General features: G+C 34.9%; 1 protein-coding gene across 8 annotated transcripts in view; it reads right to left on the bottom strand.

Annotated features, from left to right (window-relative positions):
• The window catches only part of LRCH1 (leucine rich repeats and calponin homology domain containing 1), a 140,328-nt gene that overhangs the window by 7,303 nt on the left and 117,897 nt on the right, over window positions 1-15,128 (bottom strand). For 4 of the 8 annotated variants that reach the window (XR_012997557.1, XR_012997558.1, XR_012997576.1 and 1 more), the window contains 3 exons: window positions 14,604-14,741; window positions 12,642-12,719; window positions 4,479-4,736 (listed from right to left, as the gene is read on the bottom strand). Coding sequence is in view for 4 of the 8 variants with exons in the window: in XM_076363772.1 (XP_076219887.1) it covers window positions 7,636-7,668; window positions 12,642-12,719; window positions 14,604-14,741 (249 nt within the window). In the remaining 4 variants the exon portion in view is untranslated. Of the gene's footprint in view, window positions 1-4,478; window positions 4,737-7,625; window positions 7,669-12,641; window positions 12,720-14,603; window positions 14,742-15,128 lie in introns of those variants that run through there. The other 4 variants (XM_076363766.1, XM_076363779.1, XM_076363777.1 and 1 more) reach the window with 2 other exon arrangements.

Genomic DNA, 15,128 nt, shown 5'->3' with positions numbered 1-15,128 from the left:
GAAGTACAAAAGAAAAGAGCAGAAGATAAAAAAAAGCACAGTAATTAAGGCTACAGGTATATTTCATCATTGTTTCCTTTTAATTTCCAATGGAAAGATTAGTATGTTTTGTAAAGAATACACTTATGACCAGATGTGACAAAGCAAAAAAATCCCCAGACCTTCAATACTGCAGCTGCAGTTCTGTATTTGGAGTCATAGCCAGTTATATGTCTAAATATGTGCATCTTCTGAATATGTAATAAATTGCAAATATTTACAAAACTGTATTTGCAGATGGTGGGCTTTGGACCCTTTTAAGAATTCTGGCCTTGAGCCATAAAATTTTAAAAGTAGACAATATATTTTGCCAAAATGCCTCACAGTTTCATTCTAACATGCTAAGAAAACAGTGACCTGAAACTGCAAGGAACAAAAAACTTAATAAAGACAGACACACATGAAACAGTAAGAGAAAATGTATACCTACAGGGGAAATATCAATTATACCATAACCTTATATATTAAATTCCGAGAGATAAAGTGAAGGAATGAGAGCGTTTTGTATCATCAAAGTAGAATGGGTCACTACCTTAAAGCATTTTTATACTGCTCTTTCTGCATAATGCAGCTTTATGTGCTAGAAATGAAGGAAATGGCAAAGGTTCACAAAACCTGCTCTACCATTTTTTCTAAACCCGCATATATGACTGCTTTCATTTTTTTGTAACAGGAGTAAAATGCTAAGAATACTTCTTTTTTGTGAAAAACAATTACATGGCAATAATTTGGAAGTTTATTAATGTATATGGAGGAGAAAACCAGGCTGAGTACTTGCTCAGGTCTAATTCAATCCCCGTTCACATTAAGTGTAACTTTCAGAAAACATATTAGGAACACAATGGGATCCATATACAGCTTTTAGCTGTAAAAGTTTGTTAATATACAAGAAAAAGGATTTGAAGGACTACTACACTGCATTACACTGCACTTGAACGTATTTATCTGTTTTCTGGCTCAAGGAAAAAGAAAGCCAAATCCTCACATCAAAATGGCACTTGTAATCCAGTGCAAACCCTTTTTACCTGCATGTATATCCACTGCAATTTGTATTTGTTACTTTATTGCAGTATGGATGAGATAACCTCCACAGGATAAAAGAAAAATCAATATGATGGGCACAATACAGATTGTAGTAGACCAATTTATGAAGAAATCACAATTTGAAAATATCTGATGACCATTGCAATGGAAAAAACTGAATGGGGAAAGAAATGGGGGAGCAAATATAATTCATGTTATCAATGAATATGTGGGTGAACTACAATGTACAGTTTTTAAACCCAAGGTCATCAACTTAATCACGTGACTGGCTGTGAGCAGTAAGTACCAATCGTATATAACCAAATGTCTCAATATTGGGATCTCCTCAAAGGTGGAGAACCACCAGTCAGTTGAACTGTTGGTTTCCCAAGTACTAAAGCCACAGGAACACCAACACAGAAACAGGACTCCGAATTTTGCAAAGAACCCATTAGAGTAGATTAATGAGCTACATACATGTTTTAGTTTCCACCTCCCCATTTAGTGGGAGAATTATTGGCTTCAGGGATGGGCAGACAGGTATTTTTCACATTTGCATAATGTTTGAAATATATTTTGAGAACCATTACTATATTCACATTTCGAGAAACATAAGGGTATATTTTACTACTCCTTTCCGTGTAAGATTTATGTATATTCGGAAGTGTTATCAATAACAACCCAAAAAAATACAAAACTGGATAAACTTCATGTATGGTAGTAAGGCTGTGCTTGTCATGAAGCAAGAATGTTCATTTTTCACAGTTTGATTTCACAGATGGCTTCAACTCCGTAACTACAAGAAAGTGCTTGTAATGTTACACTTTAATTACTGTATATTGTCATAGTTGAGAATAGTGAGAAAATGTACTCAAAGTAACTAAAAGACAACTCCGTTTGCATGGTAGGCATATGTAAAGTTAAAACTTTGGACAAGTTTGAGAGATTATTATTGTTATGACTGTTATGACTTGTGCGTTGTTATGACTGGGGTATGTTCAGTTGGTCTACATTGGCACAACAGTAGTTCAGTTTCTAACCCAGTGTCTAGTCTGACAAAACACTCAAAAACACTGAAGACATGAACTTCCATTTCTGCGCACTGGAAATGCAAAACACACTGATATACTACTTCTCTTACCTCCCTCCCAAAGCTACTGAATACAGTGGATAATCAGACATAATATTAGACAATGAGACAGATGTGTACTATAGGACGGTATCAACAACTTTCACCACCTGATTTTCTAATTTCAAAAAATGTTAAAATATACTCATACATGTAGATCGGTACTATATAAGGGGTGCACAACACAAAGCATTGACAGGAGACCTGTTTACCACTTACGGGAGCAGGAGTAAAATCCCAGCCCAAGAGAAGACATCACTTTTGTCTCAAATACCAACACTGGATTATAAAGAATCATACAATTAATAGATTCTGAACTGATTCAAGCTTTATGTCACTTTCTCAGTTTCACTAGGAAATCAACAGCGTTAAAACAAGACAACGAAAATCAAGACAAAGATCTGCTGAAAGTGGAAGCTTAAATGTTGAGCTCCGATCCGGAGTAAGCAAGTGTCCGGTGTCGGAATCACTGAAACGAGCCACACAGTTAGAAGACAGGCCTGTGCAGGATGAGGGCACAAGTCTATAGCTACACACCCACCTAACTAATACCTTTGCCTCAAGTATAAAGAACCTAGGAGCACTCACTGAACTCATGCCTGGTCACAGAAGACACTCTTTACAACAGAGTTGTTATATATGTATGCACTGGAAGCTGCTAGACACTAAATGCTTTAAAAAAATTGGATTTATCCATTGTCTGAAATTAATTTTTCCATCTTAAAATACATATCTAATTATACATTTCATCCTTTTTATATATGTATGTATATATTTCAGCCATGGAAACCAGGAACAGAACTGCATTTAGAAGTTTTTTAATAAAATTTTACAAGTATCTGTGGAATGGGAATATTTATAGTGTAGCACTAAATCATAACCATATGGCCAGAATAATCAGTAACATACAAGTTCTTATGCTAGTTATTCTCTGAAAGTCTATAGGTAATTTTTTTATATACTAGGCAGTGAGAAATGAACGTTTTTATTTCACGGACACGAAACTGAGGTCCTTTGGTTAGCTAGCTTGAGACTGAATTACAAATGTAGCCAACAGCATCTAGGCCAATATTGCAATGTCAATATAGGTTTATATTCAAGGTTTTTGTATTTTTCAATCAATTTTCATTTGTATATTTCATGTTCATGCAGAGTAAAACAAGAAAAAAATTGCCTTATTCAAGTTTTACAATAGATGAACAGAACACAGAACTGGAAGGGAAATGGAGGTCATCAGTCCAGCACTCTAACCATAGGCAGAGTTCAAACATACCAAAACGCCTCCTGGCTAATGTTTATCTAACCAATTCTTTAAAACCTCGTAGGATGGAAAATCTAGAGTCTTCCAGGATGATCTATTTTCCTAGCTACATTGTCTTTGTTACATTCGTTACACAAACAAACAAACAAACAAACATTACCTGCAGTTGCACAGGTGATGAAACAGCGACAAGATAGTGATGTGACTTGCTTGATGTCACACATAAGAATGGCAGATACAGGAATCTAACAGCTTATTCTCAAACTATCTTATGGCATCACACTGTACTCCACCATCTTCATCCTGAAACATTCTAAAGTCCCTTGCCTATTATGGGTTGCTCATAGCCACCACTAATTTACAGTCATCTTTGGGGTGTAACATAGCAAGTGTTTAAAAGCAGTTCAACACTGCTTTGTGCAACAGAAGAAAAAGATTATTCTGTGGAATCTGGAGGAAAACAAAATGTAAGTAGGAAAACGTAACTACTCCAGTATGGAATTTAATCAGAACAGTAGAGATGACCAACAATCTTTAAAGTTACAGTACTCTTGTTAATCTCAAGGATTAAAAAATAACAATAATTTGAAAGAGAGTTCTCTAAGTGCTCTTAACACAATGTACGTTGAGATAATTGGCACCAACTCAGAAAATACTATCACCTGTTGAAGTGCCACCTCAGTTGCTTAAATATCTGCAGCATTCTTCGATTTTCACAAAAAGTAAGAGGCTCAGTTCTGTTTAGCTTGTGATACACATCTAGCCTCCACCTAAAAGTGGGATAAGAGTAGCTTCTCTGCTTTAACACATTTAGTGTGTAGTCTAGGCAACATAAAAGAAAACAAACTATAAATAAAGAGGTACATAAGTTCTTAAACTAGAGCTGGAGGGGGGAGAAGAGATGGGACTTGCCTTCAAGATGCTACTCCCTCTCTCCCCTATTTCAAGAGATTAATAAAGATATTACAAGGAAGGGAAGTGAGGGAAAGGGAGAAGTTTGTAAGACAAAGGAAGGAAATTAAGTACCTGTAATTTGTCAGAGACAAAGCAGAAAGTTTGTGTGCACATGCGAACAGGTTATGCTGTTAGCACATTCCAGTGATAAGTTATATACATCAAGACTATAAAAAGTATGTGGAAAAGACAAAAGCCTATTAGATCCCAGGAGCGAAAGGTAGAAGTTGATTGTGGGGTTTTCTCCCCGAGGGCGAGCAGAGTGTCAACAGTCTTTCGAATGTGACGAATATCCGACTGCAGGATGTCATACGGAGAGCAGAGGTCAGCCTATCCCGAAGGGCAGCCATTAGAACAGAAAAAAACAGTGCATAAAATTAAAAATACAAAAATAGAAAGATATTGATAAATAAATTATCACAATATTCTAGCATAAACATGTAGGAATAGTTTCTTCCTAGTATTGCCTTAGTCACTAGACACGCCAGCTTTCTTTTAATTCCTCTAAATACTGAAGCTATCGTATAATAACAATGTTAAGATAGAAGAGCTCAGGCCTTCAAATCCTTCCAAAATTATGCCCAGATTCACAAGGGTAAGGAGGTGCATATGATCCACTTATTCCAATGAGATCTGCACACCTTTGTCCATCTGGGCCTTATTCAAATACTTAAATGGAACCAGTTGTAAAATCTAACTTATACAATAGCAAACAGTGGGTTAGAAAGGTGTTAAAAGCACAAGCAGCAGCAATATGAAGTCTCAAGAAAAAGTACTTAAATTTAGAAGTATGCAAAATTCTCTAACATAATAAATAATCTAAAACTTGGTATTCAAATATCATCTTAAATGATACCCTGGGATGGAAACTGAAAAAGTCAATGTAGCACTAACTATACTTAATTTGAATAGTTTCTAAACTGAAGAATTTGACACTAAATTCCTTAGGTAGCATTTTAAAAGTTATTAGCAGGTTAGATTCCCATACTTTTTTTGGAAAGTATCAATGACTTCATGTAGCAATTTACTCTAGACTAGCTATACAAAATGCAATGTAATATGTAATAATAATATCAATATGCACACACAATATTTAACATTAAAATCAAACCAAGCAACAACTAGTACTTTCAAAACACAGTCTAAGATACACCATTTTACATTGCAAGTGAGGCCTTACTATCAACAAAGATGGTGAATATTTACCAAATAAAAATATACAAAGCAGGAAAGAGATCCCCTGTTTCAGAGGAACACTGTGTTTCTTTAGTAGCTTTTCAGTTTCACTTACTTAATGAATTGACAGTGCACCCAATAAATGAAGACACGGAAGTTCGGATGTCTGTTTTCTGTTAGTGCAAAGTTTCAAGGTCTAGTTGGCAATAAATTAAACTTTAAAATATTTAAAAGGCCTTTCTGTCCTGAAAAGTGACTAGTGAAACTGGAAGTCAGAACTGTCATTCATATCAAAGAAAAAAGGGACACTTTTTTTTTTCTTTTTCTTTTTTGCTTACCATGCCTGGTTCTAGCTTTAACAGGAGTTAAAAGCTGCAAAATTTTAATTTTGTTACCTAGGCCAGCAGATACACGGAGGGGGAAAAACACCCTGCCTAGCAACAACACTGCCATTTTTACAGTAATTTTTCAGAATTTTTTCAACTCAAAATTCTAGTGCGATATAAACTTCAATGCAACTGTATTTGGCTTTTTCTAAAGGATGAAAGCTCACAGACAGGTGATATAAACTTCAATGCAATGGTATTTGGCTTTTTCTAAAGGATGAAAACTCACAGACAGAACAAAACATGCTGATCTTGTTTAAAAATGGGGTAGGACTAGTACTGCATTCAAGAACATCTACATCCACAAGCTGCTTACCAGAGAAACAAATTTTAGGGCAAACAAACTACTCACTCATGACTATCAGCTATGTAATATATTGCACTTTTACCAAAGACACCAATAAACCCAGCAAATGCTGGATTAATTTTAAAATAGCATACAAGACTTAATTCCTACTTGTTGCAAATATATCCCAAAAATAATCTAAGATACATTGAACTTAAATTTCTATAAAAAATTTGACAGAACTTTTAAAAAAAAAAGTTCTTGTTTTATTTTGGGCCACCACCACACCCCCCCCCCCCAAACAGTCCTTACTGCAGTCAAATAGAGAAGGAAGTAATTTCAGAGTTAAGGAATGAGAGCTGGTAATAGGTTGAATTTTTACAGGCACTGAAGAACTTGCTAACCAGAGATTAACATACTAAGCAGTATACAGGAGAAGCGAAAGCGTACAGAAACAGCCAACACATGCAGAAGAAACTTCCTATGGGAACCGCCATGCTGTGCTTAGAGAAATTCAGTGAAACCTGGGGAAGCCTGAGAAATGTCTGATCATTTTTGCTTATTTTTGTGTGTTCTGGGACAATGGGTAATTTAGTGTTACATTCACACCTTATTAAGTAAAATATTTATATTGTATGTATTTTAAACTTCTGTAATGTAACTCTAGATAAAAAAAAAATAAAGCTTTTCAGTAATGGTGAATGTATTTCCACTTAAGTTACCAGAATTTTACAGATGCTGTGAAATGAAAATACCAAACTAAACATGACATCATGAAATAGTGAAAAAGTACATGACCCCCACCCAAAGTCTCAAAGACAACCAACCACCCACCCATCCATCGCAAGCACTGCCCTTCTCATTTAGGAGACTGAAATGATTACTAGTAAGAACTAAAAAGATCTATATACTTAATCATTACATTTATGGACTGACTTGTTATGTCTATGAAGCTACATGATTAAATCATACAGCTGCCAAAATCATGCACGCAAAATAAACACAGTAAGACAGAATGGGAACAGCAAAAGCATAACCAGCTGTTTGTGTGCACAAACCACCCTCACTCTACATGCTCCTGCAGTGACTGTGAAAACAGACAGCATTTCAAAACCAACCTCCTCAAATTTTGACTGGTAAAAGAAGTCGAGTAAGTCTGCAGAAGTGCATTAAAGAATGAAGTCCATAGTGCATTAAAGAATGAAGTCTGTAGTGCATATGTGCTATACTCAAAACACAAATGAAAGGAACCTCAGAATTATGCTTTCAGTACTCTAATTGACAGCATACTGAGCCACTTAACTCCATACTGTAGGCCAAATAGTGTACATTACCGAGCCCAGAACGAAAGGGTGGAGAAAGGAGTCATACCTCATAAAACTTACTGCAACTTCATGGATGCCTCCTGATGAAACTATGGAGAAGTAACTGATTACGTGAATTGATCAGAAAACAAGCATAAGTGGTAATGAAAATATACCTTGCATTAAACTGAGAAACATGATTACCAGTTGAACAACTAATAGGTGGATAGAAGATAAAACACTTGACACTCTCTGCTTGGTTACTTCTTTTACTTTGTTCTGCCAGTTTTAGCATACAAAAGCCTCCTGTTTTTTTCTGTTTGTTTTACTTAATTAGCAATTCCTACACTAACACAAATCATATTGATTTTTAGAATAATTCTGGCTGACATTGCAACATAACCTAGTTTTCGGGGAGGAGGTGAGATGCAGTAATAGCTCCTGTCTGCAGGACTCGAAAGTCACAGGAAGGGGCACAGCTAAGCCTTTTGTAATCTGAACTTTCATATGATGACCTGAGATCCAAAAAGCCATTTCTTACCATCACACTCCTTTCTGTTCAGTATGTGCACACCAAGTAGCTGACTGAAAATTTGAGAGACATGGCAGAAGTCTTTCATTCCCACCAGAGAAATAACTTGTCCCACTAAATCGTGCTGCACCACTACTGACATGCTGGAACACAGAAGCTCGATAAACCTGCTGTAACAACTGGCTGTGAAAGATTTCATTTTATCACTACCTTTTATCAACAGAAATTACCATTCTAGTATTAATCATCATAACTTAAGTCTATCTTTTCTTCAAGCTATATGAAGATTGACAAGGTGTGTCTGGTATGTGGGGAAAGACTGTCTTTCCTTTTTTTAAAAATAACTCTACCTAATTTCTCTGACCTGAAGAGGCCTCATAAAGGGCCAAAAGATGCTCAAGTGCCTAAACTGTTTATATATTACATTAGTGTAAGTTGCAGATCATAAAAATTAATTTTTATGTCTTTGTAAAAAGATAACTTCTGCATTTTGGCTCACAAACATTGAAAATACTTTGTTCAATTCCTTTTTTGACAAAATGCTTAGAAGGTCCTACCTCTGATATGCCATATTTGTTCATAATTGAAAACTAGAAGAAATGCAGACCAAAACTTGTAACTTTTGCCTTTTGAATAACATATTGCATTTACAGCTTTGTTTGGGTCTAAATCTCACTTGTAATAAAGTATCATTCAGCCCACCACAAATCAGTTATTTTTTCCTTTTGACAGGAATATTTGTTAACACTAACATTACTGAAAGTGCATAAGAAAAAATGCTCTGTAATATGGATTACCAAGAATAACAGCTACCAAGAATGAAAGCTTAATTAAATTATTGATTTGCAGGTTAAAATGGGAAAGTCTACTTCTTTGCTACTAGCATGAACACTGATTCTAATGTGGCAACTGACAAGTTGAAGAAATGTATATGACTATTTTTGTCTTTATTTATGTATGTTGTTACTGGTTTTCTGAAAGAGCAGTTGAAACCAAAATACTTCCATAACTTTACAAACATACTCATGTGATAATAATTCAGACTCTCCTGATCTTTTTTAATACCTCTGGGATGAGATGTCACTAAGAAGACTAAAACTGCATTAGAACTGGTACATTTGACACTTCGGAGGCCACGCTTACACACAAAGCGAAATAAATCAAAAAAATAGCTTTATTTTTTAAACCCAGAAAGTGTAAGAGGGTGGGTGCGATATAGGTGGACTGGGTAAGCATTATAGGTGGTGTCAGTAGCGGGTTCATATGACATTAACAATCTACTCCAGTGAATGGCACCATCCAAGTACTGCGTGTCATTCTGAAAAATGCAGTAGGACAGGCACCCCCTACTTACCGCGCATCTACTGCCACTTGCTTATTCAATCTGTGTCAGCCAAAAAGTAGGAGCGTTTGTCATTCTATCGCTATTACAGAGGAGGTTAGGCAATTTGGCAGTTTTTAGTTAACAGTGTAAAATAAAGTCTTCTTTTGTACTTTTCTAAGTGACAAAGATTGTACCTTTTCTGTCATATGCCTCCTGAGGGGCATGGCAGACATTTTCTGAATCTTCAGGCTTTCAGGTGCTTACCTGCCAGCATCCCTTTCTCACACCAAACAAAAATTTTGTTTTGTCTCAAAAAATGATCATTTACAAAGATCTCTGATAAGGCTCTACAGGAAAAGTTAGTGGCAAAACTGGACACAAGTTTATTGTCCTACAATTCTCACACTTTTGATAGTCTACCAGTGCAGTAAGAGCCTTGCTATTTAGTTTCTTATTAAAGGGTGAGAACCATATGCTTAAAACATCCCTTTTGCATATGATCCAGCACGTCCCTTCTACATATGATCAGGAGCATCATATGGCCATTAACAGAAAGTGATTTCAACATGTCACCCATTGTACTGAAATTCTCGTCTGGCAGGTAATGGCTTTCAGAATCATCTACATACCAGGTCTTTATAAAGAGATGCTCATGTTCCTGAATTTTGTATTTGTGATTCTTTGGTCAAGATGCCAACTTCTGATACTTATTATGACACAAAGCCACAGAAGTAAGAGACCATGCACATCAGCACAACACAGTAATTACTTAGCTATTTTCTTGGTTTCATTTTACATGATTTGACAGGATATTTTTCTAAACCTGTGGAGTTCAGGAAATAGCATGTACTCTATTCCATTCCATAAATAACTGAAAACAAACCAACAGGAACTATGACAATTTTAAATCCTTAAAAAAACCCCATGCAGCAGAATTTCAAGTTAATTCTCAGGAACTAAACATAGACACAAGTATCACAGAAAAGCCTAATAGCTATGGGTATTAGGATCCATAAGTGGAACCTATCACTTTCCCATAAGATGCTTGTTTTAAAAAAAGGAAATAATTCACTGCATCCCTTTTACTGGTTTGTCCTGAAGTAGTTAGGCAATGTACTACTCATCAACCTGAAGCAGCATTAAACACACCATCTGTAGTTCTTTAAAAACTTTGACAGTTGACTGTCATACTTGCTGCGATACATCTTTGTATTCCTAATACACATCCCTTCAACATGCAGTGAAGTTTATCATCTACCACCTAGTTCCGCAACACGATGGATTTTCACAATATATAGCAAACATATACATTTGCAAATTACCAACAGGTAATCAAAATCCTCAGAGTACTTAAAATCTATCATAAATTTACAACTGCAAGCCGTTCATTTAATGTTTAAGTGAATGAGTTTTGCCCCTCAAGAGAAGTTAACGCTTATTTAGATTCATAAGGATGGTTAGTTTATAAATCAGATTGGTAAGATCTGGCCTTGTGGTTAACGGGCTGTGCAACTCTGCAACAAATAATACTTTAATAAAATAAAAAAAAAATCCTAAAAAATTCTACACTAATTTCAATGGAAGCATTAAAGAGGAGGGGTAATAAATTTATAAAAATGTCTGTTCATCAAAAACAAAATGGTATTTTTCCAGAAAGCTTACTTAAGAAATCCAAAATAAAAAAACCTCAAGAGTAAAGGCTTAGCTTACCCATCTGTATGGCACTGCAAGGACCTTTGTAAATTTTTCTGTTTTATTTCCATTTCTGAAAGATCTCTTGACAACAATGAAAACAGCTCTTGGCCTTTTCTTTCCTAACAGACTATATCCAGAAAAACCTGACTAGTATTCTAATTTACTGAATAATTTATGATGCATCAGAAGACAATGAATTTTGGGGCAGCTTAAGAAACACTCCATGTCTACAAGCCCACAGCACTGAGATTTTGATCTTCTCTGAAATGAAATTTTACCTTTAATATGAAATCATTCTAATATAATAAATTACATAATTACAAGAACTAAATCAACCATTACAGCTTAGAGGCCCAGCCCATAACACTGAATTCTCAAATTACATTTATAATGAACCATTCATTGCAGTTGTAAGATAAAAGTCTCCTTCTCAAAATTCCTACAAATAGTGAAAATGAACTGTTACTTTTGCTGTCCTCCAAACCAAGTGCTAAAATACAGATAAAATATAAAGAATTCAAACTGGAATTCTTTCCCAGAGTGAAATCTTTGCATTATCATCTGCTCCCCAAGGGGGTGGTGGGGGAGATGCACACAAAATAGCCTTTTGTTTCAGCATTCTTGAAACACATACTAAAAAGAACTCAGTCTTAATTATATTGTCATATGTAGGCAACAACACAGGGAAAATACATTATGCAATTTTCATGTTTTCAGATTAAAAAGATCTTGTATAACCCTTTTACCTTCTTTTTAGGGTCGTGTATTTGAAATTAACTTTCTCTTAATAGGTACTTCTAGACCATAAGGAAGTCTTTGAAATATTCCCAATGAAACTCCAGAATTCATTACATTAGTTATAAAGATATTATTCCTTATTAATATGAGAATAAATTACATGATGAATGCTGCCATTCTTAAATGAAAAACTGAAAACACCAAGCACTGCAATTTCCCTATTTCCAACTTCTGAAACACATCTACACTGTAGAGCAACCTTACTCATACGTACATTCCATACTTAACACACAATGGTTTTCTTCACATCACTGCAGAAGTGTTTCAGTACAAGAGATGAGTGTGTTATCAGTCACTTTTACAATGCATACTATAGAGTACTTAATATTGTAAAAAAAGGAAAAACAATACTTAAAAAGAATGAAGTCCATATTCAAAAAGCACTAGGTAAAAATGCAGTTATGTTGTAAAATGAAAAAAAAGTGCAAACTTTTGCCTAATTACATATTACCTAATTGCCATATTCCTTATTTATTTTCCATGGCAAAGATAAGGAGGTATTTGGGATAACACTGAATTACTAATTTAAGACAGAAGTTGCAATTCTTAAGTGCTATGACATAAGCCACTTAAATGCAATAAAGTAGTATTAAATCACATTGTTCAAATCAATTTTTTAAGTTATATGTCTTTATGGCTGAGAAACTAGTTCATAAAGTTATCCTTCAGCTTTAAAGTAATTAATGTGTTTTGCATTTTTGATCATCTAGAAATGACAGACTTAATTAAATTACCTCTGGTATCCCCAGCTTCCTACATGCATCCAGAAAGTTTTCCACGTTTCTCCTGCATTTGGCCATGCTAAGTTTAGGCTGTAAAAACAAGAAAAACAGTTTATGACAAAAGAAGTCAATAACATTCATTCAGTCAATAAATTCATCTACTGGATTGTTCTTGTACTGATGCACCATTTCCATATTTCTCCTGAAAAGAATGCATAAAATTCTGCTCAACTTTTTTTTCTACCACTCTAAAAACATCATGTCTACAAATACGATCCAAGTACGTAAGTTGTGGATGCCGTGTGCTTTTATTAAAGTCACCAGCACATTTAGATCTCTATTTGTTCACACCCAGCTTGTGAGGTTCTAAAACCTGCCTCTTAACGATGATTTGTGATAGATGACATTGATTTGCTGGACAGCAAGTAAACTGATGAAGGATTTCAACATACATCATGGGGAACAGACTTAACTGTAATTAACAGGCTCTTACTTTTTAAATATTTTATGTACTCACAAATGTATAGTAACTATACACCATTTTAATGTCTCTGAAGAAGAAATTCCCTATTACTGTAGAATTTCAAATACTTCCATAATTTGTCTCACTCAACTATTCACCGAATAGTTACAGAAAGATGATGTTACAAAAAAAACCAAACCAACCCACAAAACCCCAACAACTCACTATTTTGCTTTTTCAATGCAAGATGTGAAACCATGGTAATTCCTGAATATCCACTTAAACTAAGAATTCAATATAGTAGCAGGGACTTTAAAGAACTAATTTTCTAGGCTAAAGTAATTTGAAGAATGTTTCAAGCAAGAGAACATCATCAATATAAACTTGAAACAAAATTAAAACAGATTTAAATATTTGCTTTTTGTTATAGAAAACACCACAAGATTTTTATCTTTAGGGGAAAAAAAAAAAAAGAAATCAGCAACAAAACTTAATTTTTTTACCCCAGAAATTCAAGTTTGCATATTTTGGCCATATCGTATTTTTACCAAAGACAGAAGTAATTTAAAACCAAGCAACAGTAAAAGAAACTCCACTAGACCATCTGAGAAAATGTCTTTTTCTTAAAATCTGTCTTCTGGGAAGTTCTTATAGATTGGCTCTGAAATCCACATGCTATTCTCAGAATCGAGTATCAGGCTGTACATGGTCAATATTTACCAATATGTACATTAAAAAAAAAAAAGGGGGGGGGGGGGGCGGGGGGCAGATAGTCTAAAAACATACAAAACCTCTTCAGAACCAAACTGGTATCAGAAATCTGGAACAAAGATCTGACCAAGAAAAAGACATCAATAAACAGAGAAAATACGAAGAAAATTAGGTTTCAAGAAATGCACACACACAGATTACATAGATTTTACGTCCTGAAATCTTCAGGTCCTTAGGTTTGGCAAGCCAATATTAAACTACTACAGCACATGTTTCTATTCCATTCCTTCTGCAGGTAAAAGGAGTAATTTCTACATTTAACCCAATAGGAAGAATATGCTAATAAGTGCTGTAAGTGCTTTAGTTACATGACATCTGCTAAGCCAGACATTGCTAAAGTTAATCTCATATTTCTTCAATCAACAAACAAGGGGCTAATTTTCTTTTGAAAAGGGTCTCCTATAATAAAATCTTGTAATCATAGAATTCCATAGTGTACTGAACAAAAAGGCCATTATGAAAAAAAATCTGATCTGTTGCTAGATCAGAGAGACGCAGGATAATTTTATTCACTTATAGATGTGTGTATATATACACACACACTCTATATTTATATATATAATATATAAAAATTAATGAACATTTGAATTTGTAGTAATGTAAATGTTGCCCCACAGCAAAGAACATTCATTGAACAGCAACCTGTTTTATGTAACCAAGTATCATTTGGCAATTAAACAGTAATTTTTTTTAAACGTTCCTCCCCCTCACCCCAATGTAACAAGAAACATTCAACTTACTACTGCTGGTGAAGGTACATGAATACTTCCTACAGACCGAGGACGAACATGATTTACTAAATGGCAGAGAACTACACCATCCATCAGAGCAGACCCCAAGTCTTCAGGCAAACAAATCTTTAGTCTTGTTTCAATGTTCTGCAAATGAAGAACACATACATGCTGTAATATAGAAATGGATGAAGGGGACAAAAAGGGAATATATATCCTCATCTTCTCCCATGACATATAGCCGGTTTTGGAGTTTTGCTTTACCAAGGAACACACTACCTTTATATAACTAATTCTTTAAAAACTAAAAACCAACCCCCTGTACCCTATGTTGGCCACTGAATTTGTAAACCTCTTTAAAAGAACTCAACACGTCAAATGCTGCTGTCATAATATGCATTTATTTTTATATATACATATAAAAACACATATGCATGCAATTAGCCATGTGATTGCACTACATGTGGCTCCTTCCTTTCACCATTCCCTCGAGTCTTCTACTTACGCATCTCAAATTTTCTTTATCATCAGCAC

Source organism: Aptenodytes patagonicus, chromosome 1 (genome assembly GCF_965638725.1).
Source record: "Aptenodytes patagonicus chromosome 1, bAptPat1.pri.cur, whole genome shotgun sequence".
NCBI lineage: Eukaryota > Metazoa > Chordata > Aves > Sphenisciformes > Spheniscidae > Aptenodytes > Aptenodytes patagonicus.
This window is presented reverse-complemented; position numbering and strand designations above follow the sequence as displayed.